Here is a 7682-nt window from a genome sequence, read left to right on the forward strand (position 1 = left end):
GGACTCTATCTATTGGATATCTGGCTTCACGTTAGTTTGCTCTCTCAAAAAGGACACCACATGCATGAATTTATCTCTGCAGCACACTCGTACAGGGCTCTTGAAAATTATCCATGAAGTAGGGCTGCTTGATGACAAAAAAAATATTAATCACGATTGTTTTGTTGATAATTGAAATCACAATTATTCAAACGATAATTTAGTTTTGGGTACAAAAAAAGAAAATGTTTTAATGTAACGAATATAAAGACATTTCTTTCAAACACCATAATTATGTAAGTTTCAAACAAAATTTATAAAATTAGTTATTATAAAATCAAAGGTACAACTGTATCAATTCAAGTATGATTTCCTTGTGTGTAAACAAATATGAATATAAATGCATATTAATAATCGTTTGTTACGATTATGCCAATTTTGTAATCGTGGAGTGTAATAATCGTAATTGTAATTGAATTTTGATCAATTGCACAGCCCTACCATGAAGTGTGCAACGGTCCACTCAAAACACAGCAAACCATTACATTTGTAATGTAGTCCTGATTTTCGGAAAAACTGCTCAGATGATTGCAGTCTAAAAGTCAGAATTCTTGTTACTGATGGGCTCATCTGACAAGTCTGTCAACGGGCGAATGAGAACATTTCAGAAAATGAAAACTTAGGCAGAAATGTTCTCCCTCTGCTTGTGAAATACTTAAATAATTAAATTGTATTTTCTTTTCAAGAATATGTTCCATGCAGCCCCATTAGTCTAAACACGGCATTCTGATTAACACTGCGTTTAGGGAATATGAGTTAAGTAGTAATATCCACCCGTTTTTGTCCGTCTCAGGGGGCAGCCATTTTGTCACTAGCTGTCAACTGAAAAAGACATCACAGTTGCTCAGGGCTCAGGTAACAACCAATCATGGTTCATTTTCTGAAAACAGGTGAGCCCTGATTGGTCATTACACACACGAAACACAGCAAGACACTGCTGCGCCTTTATAGTTTTTTCACTCACATAAACTGGTCGAATGCTGACCTGGTTCTGCACATCCCTGCTCATTCACTCACACTTTCATGCAGGTAAATTTGTGCAAATCATGAAGAGTGACAAAATGAGGGCATACACTCTGGCTGAGGGTAAAACTGTCAGCTGATGTGGACCGAGTCATACTTGAGTATAAATGCACACAGGAGACACTGACACAAGCGTACACATGTACTGGCATTCACTACATACAGTAAAAGCAGACACGCAATCACAAAACAAGTCATCAGCGCTGAGAGAACCACAAACAAACACACCCCGGAGCCTTGATGAGGGACAGTGGAACTTGACGACAACACGGAGGAGGGAGGCATCCAGCAGAGCATGAAATTAAAGCCCCGACACCCTGTGTGAGTGTGTGTGCGTGTTTATAATGAGCTATGACACAGGTCTGAAACAACCAATCAGAAACTATAAGTGTTGAACTGAGTAAAGCCAATGAACACATGTAAACATACCTTGGCATGCTTAAACTTTTTTCTAAGTTGTCCGTCCGATACCGCCGCCTGCAGTTTTGTGTACAGAACACAGATTCTGGTTTTATTTGCAACGTGCATTGTGCATTTTTAACAGAATGTGAGATCTTGACCCAAATTTGACCTGTTTCTTTCATTTTTTTAAAGAAGGAATGGCATTCAAAAGCTACTTATCAACCTATTGTGATTGTTTGATTGTTTGGTTTAACAAATTAAATGTTACATAAGTATACCATACCATAAACAACTGGGGAGATGCTAGGTGGGATACACAAGGTTTTTCTCCACCTCATTTTTACAATTTGAAGATATATGAAGTTTATTGCATTTCCTTTTAATTTTGACAGACGAAATATCTGTACTTTCTATTTATTTTTTGATTTTTTTAATCAATTGTTGCATTATGTTGCATTGTAGGCCTATACTGAATATACGAGCAGCTGTCTCTGTCACAACTTTATGTATGATTTTGTCTGGTTACACCCTGGATTGGTCGCTTGTCAATCACAGGACAAATACAAATAACGATTCACAATTTGACACTCACAAATTATGTCTATTTAGAGTCTTCAATTAACATGACATGCATGTCACAAACATGCGAGAACACACAACATCCACAACGAAAGGTCAGAGCGTGATTAAAACCTAGAACTTTTGAATGTGAGGCGGATGTGCTAATCAAATGCACCACCGTGCTACCTCGTTTAGGATTATAATACTCACACCTAGACAGTTTATACTGGGAAATAGAGTATAGGACAAAAGCAAGAGATCTGGGAAAGGCCATTCTACATGTCTTTTAGGGACCTGCCACATGGAGAGGGAGGAAATTTCACAAAATTGTAAATCCATTTAGACTCGCCAAATAAATAACTCATGAAAAACATCTCTGGAACAGAAACCCATCCTCTGTTCAAGCTTAGTGAGAAAGATGAGTCATCCCCATTACAACAATGACGTGTCAACAAAACTGCCTTAAATCAAGTCAATTAAAGCCTCAAATATTTGTAAGTCCTCCTTTTAATTAAACTGCAACAAACTGTGATTTATTTCAATAATATAATTACTGAACCATTCAGATTTAAATACATGAAATGCAGATAAGTACAGTTACATGGTTATTTTTCATAAACTGTTGTAAAACAAAAAATAACCACAGACGTTTTTAATGTAATTAATGTTCATTTTAAAACTATACCCTGTGAACATAGCTGTACAGTATTTGCCTTAAAAATAAGCTCCACGTATTTTCCACGGAGAATGACATACTGTACATTGTGAACAGTTAAGTGACGCAGACGCCACGGTCTTGATGGATGTTAAAGGCTATGCTGCCCCCTATTGGTCTTTTAGTGTGATTCAGTGTCACTAGTTACAAGCAAACAACATTTATGAGGTCAGACCAAGGTTGGCAAATAATACATTTCCACTATTGCAGTGTGTAACAGGCTTTGTTTGGCACATTTTGTTAGTCATTAAGTCTGTCATTCAGGATCTAAATTCATAACGGTCTTTATGAAATGCATAAAACTAAAGAAAACACAACAACAGAAAGGCACTGAAAAAAAAAATCAATAGTGCTGAAAGCTGTTCGGTAACATGATGCCACACAATGGATGAAAACTGAATGCTGTCCAGTGGGCCATGTTACTCAAACTAACAAGGATCAATTCAATTTGCAGGATTACCCACAGTAACAGTAAGACTGGGCAAGTCAATCCTGGCTCCCAAAAAAAAAAGTCTTCATTATCTCAGGAATCAAGCTTTTAGTAGACCATTGTTCAGTATTATTTGCTCACATTTCAATTATATATTTGAAAGAATTGCCCAATCAACAAAATGCTGAATGCTGCCATAAGTGATTAAAAGACATGGACTACATAAAAATGTCTAATTATGTTGATATGCTTCCTCTTTTACCCTCACTGAATACCTAAAGGAATATATTATACATTTTGAAAGTTTGAACGCTTGGTTTCCCAGTTCTGTACGCTTTCAGTGTGAGCTGCCGCATCTCTTGTGTGTGTGTTGTGGTTTCATGGTCATCCATTGCTGACAGATATGACGCATGTGTCTGCGTTTCGGTCATTTTTCAGTCTGATTCATAATCAACATTGGGTGACATTCCACCAAGAACAGAGCATCTTTTATGTATAATCTATTGTTTTCACAAATACTGCAGCTTCAGTGATTTGCCCCGTGACATGAACATTTAATCTAGCCACTTGTGTGCATTATCAGGTATGCATGTGTGGGACACTGGCAAGAAGGAACCATGGGCAAGCTTGCCAAGATCTGCTGCGCCAGCAGAGGCTCAACCCCCACACAAGGTACCTGGCAGTGTGCGCCATCTGATGACATTGGTGGAAGAATTAACAACAATCAAGGGTAAAATACGGGCCGACAACACAATGGAACAATGAAACGGAAATCAATAAGGAGTCTAGTTTTGTCTCACAGTGTGTGTGTGTGGGGGGGGTTTACCTCACTGCAGTCTTCATAGTCAGAAAGACACACACACAGGACGGAGGCAATCTACAGTATCTCTGATAGCATACCTTGAAACCTAGGATCAAATCTGATTAGGGATGTACATCATCAAAGGTTATTAGATTAATTGATCACTGGGAATTCTGTCAATTTACCATTAAGTTTGGAATATAAACTGCAACTTTTTTCTCCAGCTTTAACCCGTGCAGCTAAAACAAAGGTGCATCTTATTTGCACATTTTCACAACCCTCAGGAGCATCACATGTTCGTTTGTTCTTATTTTCTCCCAAAAATCCTGTTTACTGTTCTTTTTTTTTTATGAGGTCCATTTAATGTTACCTTTTCGCTCATTTAAATAAAATCTGCACACACTGACTATTCAGATCTGCTATCCTCAACCGCACATCCTCATCATCCCTAAAATGTGCCATATTATTTTTACTATGCATAATTTTATCGTGATACTGACAGCATTTTCACTTCCATGTTACTTTGCTGTTTCCGCTGTTTAATTCCTACAATAAGGTTCGCAATATTTGTTTATCTCTGACATTTGTATGTATTCTGTCCTCCCTGAATGGGCAGAGTTTAATTCATCAGATAGCTAAAGGTTCTCCAAATGAGAGGCAAAGGAGTGTTTCTTCAAGATAAAAGATGTAAATAAAGGCCAATGGAACTTAGAGTCGCTATTTTGGTTACATTAAACCATCAAGCAACTGTAACTTTAACCTCAACACGGCAGCAGCACGTACAAGTAGAATAGCCAACAATAATCACAGGTCTGCTGTATATTATCTCTTCAGTGTGGAAACAGTAAGTACTGGACTGTTAAGCTTTACTTTTGTTTGCTGATTGTCTACCGCTTGAGAGCATCAGTCAGCTCTTGTGTCACACAACTGCCACAGTAGGCTACACCAGAGGAAGGAGCACAGCATCTGAGACAAGGGCATAGATACAGTATGGGAAATTGCTTGACAGCCACAAGATTGACATTGTCTCCTGGGAGCAGCAACAATGTACTCACGACAACACAGGCATTGGAAGAACATTCTGAGACATTCACCCATTCAAGAATAATAAATAATTGAGCAACAAATCATTATTTTCTTTTTAGTTCATACAAAATGCCTGGGTGCAGACTGAACATTAAAAGCCATAGGTTTGTTGCTAGGATTCGTCAACCCAAACATACTTTTTTCAAGAATATGTTCTACGCAAGCCCACTAGTTGAAACAAGGCATTCTGATTAATATTGCGTTAGTGGAATATGAGTTAAGCAGCAAAGTCCACCCATTTTTAGCCATTTGGGTGGACTTTGCTGCTTAACTCATATTCCACAAACGCAATATTAATCAGAATGTCGTGTCTCAAATAGTGAGCCTGCTGGGAACATATTCTTGAAAAAAAGGTGTTTCGGTTGATTTCTTCTTTAAGATATCTTCTGTTCTTATCTGTTGCACTGCATAAATAAATAATGTTGACATAAATTGGTAAACTCCATAAATTATTAATATTGCAAGAACAGATATTCTTCTGCTTGAAAAACTAAATCCTAAAAAGGTATTCTTGATTGAGCTGTATTGCGTTTTTAACCCAAAACATATACAGGTAATAAACTCATTACATTATTAACAACATTGGTGTGGGATTTGTCAGTTACAATTGAACGCATTCAGAATGAGCCAGTTAATTAATCTAATAACAAAGAGAATGTTTGTAAAATGTGTACAGCTTATGTTTTCATAAACATGTAACAACATTATAACGTACATTAATTAAAAATAAATGTCATGATATATGACACTTAAGTATTCAACCTGCTCATCAACAATTCCACTTTCACAAAGATGATAATGCCTGGTTTTGTTTGTCAAATGGTATTTCGATTACCGTATTTCGCGACATGACAGGACAGCAGCATGATTTTTGTAAAGTCAGAAGGACGTTTTCCACGCATAAATAAAGAAGCGAAGGACGTGACATCGATACATCATCACCCACGCCCGTCAAGTTAATGGCAGTTTTACAAAACGGAAGTACAGAAACGCTACATTTCAAACTAAAACGAATTTCCAATCAGGTGTGCATCTTATTTAAAAAAATGTCTGAATGAATATATAGACACACTAAACGATATAACGTCTTATAAATTACCCGATATTGACCCTTTGAACAACTCTTCATTAACTTTTAGTTACAATACAGGCGCTCTATACTTTTACTTTTAAAATACTCAGCGGAAAATGAGTATTAAATGATGTTGTGAACGTGTGCAGCTTTGTAATTTCCCATTTATCTATCTGCCAATAGTTACTTACCCTACCATTTACATGACATAACATAAAGCTGTTGATGATGGATATATTTGTTCTATTGTCGTGTTGACGTTTACAATTTAAGACAGTGAAGCGGGGCAGTAATATCTAGCTACACTTAAATGCCTCCCTTAGAAAAGCTATTGTTTTGCTATAGCTTTGGTAGAGTGTTATCAAGCAGCCAACTCAAACAACATTTTGACATTTCGCACAGGCATTTGTTATTCGAACATGCACACTTTACCTTTCGCTTCACAATCGGCACAGTATTTGTTCTCGTCCTCTCTCAGCAGTTTCGATAGAATGGCCTGATGCTGCTCATTCAGTTTCTGGGCTTTTTCTCTTTCAGAACGCGTCGTCATGTCTGCTCACGTGTGGATGTTAGTCATTCAGTGTGGACGGCCGAGATATATGCCAGAGACAACAGGTTGCTATTAAAACGGTTGTGTCATGCCCGTGAAGCTCAGTCTCACTGTGTATGCACTGCTAGCATCCAACCTGCTAGCAAGGTAATATGGACCCAGAGCAGCAGCATCCCTGCTGCGTTCAGGACCATCGGACATTTCACTAACCGAAGTGGACATCCACTCGCCTCCCATTTTGAAATAGAGAGAGAAAGGGGTAAGATTTCATCCATACATAAGGTCTATTTTTCAAAGAAAAAAAATATGTTAAAGCGCACTTAGACTTTACTAAAATAAAATGATGACCTGTCAGGTATAAAGAAGCTGGTTTGGGTGCCTGATTATTGCACAAATGTGCTATGGACAAACCAAATGAAAGGGCAGTACTGTTAATTCTGCACAGGTGTCAGAAATGTAATGTACCACTCATAAGAAGATAGGGATATTCGGCTTTGGGATGCAATTTCAGGATGGACATAAAATGCACTGTGACCTTTACAGGTTAACTTAATTTGACCTTCTTTAAGCTTTTGCACATGTCCAACCGTAGTTATAAACATAGGTTTATACGGGACGCATTAGCGCATTCCAGATGTGTGGATGGCAAGAAAAACAAAACAACAAGAATTCTGGCATGTTGTGCTGCATACAGTTGCGCACAAGGTTGTACAATTATGACAAGGGAACTGGGAATAACCTTTCAAAAGTACAAATAGTTTGTGGGATTTTATTTCCAATGTTCTGTATTGATAGCAAGTGTTTTTTGAATTCTAACTGAACCAGAAAATGCTTTGGTTGATTTCTGAAACGATTTGTTGTGAATTTTACATTTTGCCCATGAAATTGCTTTGAAGTAAACTCTTTCTAACTCACAGCCGATTTTTGTATGGTATAAAATGGAGAAGGTAGCCTATATATGCTCTGATTTTTTTCAGTGGCAGCGTTTTTCAGTATTCACAA

General features: G+C 37.5%; 1 protein-coding gene across 3 annotated transcripts in view; it reads right to left on the reverse strand.

Moving 5' to 3' along the window:
- Nucleotides 1-6883, reverse strand: part of LOC147139500 (stromal membrane-associated protein 1-like) — a 64305-nt gene extending 57422 nt beyond the window's left edge. For 2 of the 3 annotated variants that reach the window (XM_086044643.1, XM_086044641.1), the window contains exon 1: nucleotides 6563-6673. Coding sequence is in view for 1 of the 3 variants with exons in the window: in XM_086044642.1 (XP_085900768.1) it covers nucleotides 6563-6680 (118 nt within the window). In the remaining 2 variants the exon portion in view is untranslated. Of the gene's footprint in view, nucleotides 1-6562 lie in introns of all 3 variants that reach the window. The other variant, XM_086044642.1, reaches the window with a different exon arrangement.
- Nucleotides 6884-7682: the final 799 nt, after the last annotated feature.

The sequence above is a fragment of the Filicampus tigris genome, chromosome 11 (assembly GCF_054856515.1).
Source record: "Filicampus tigris isolate MCC_2025a chromosome 11, RoL_Ftig_1.0, whole genome shotgun sequence".
Classification (NCBI taxonomy): domain Eukaryota; kingdom Metazoa; phylum Chordata; class Actinopteri; order Syngnathiformes; family Syngnathidae; genus Filicampus; species Filicampus tigris.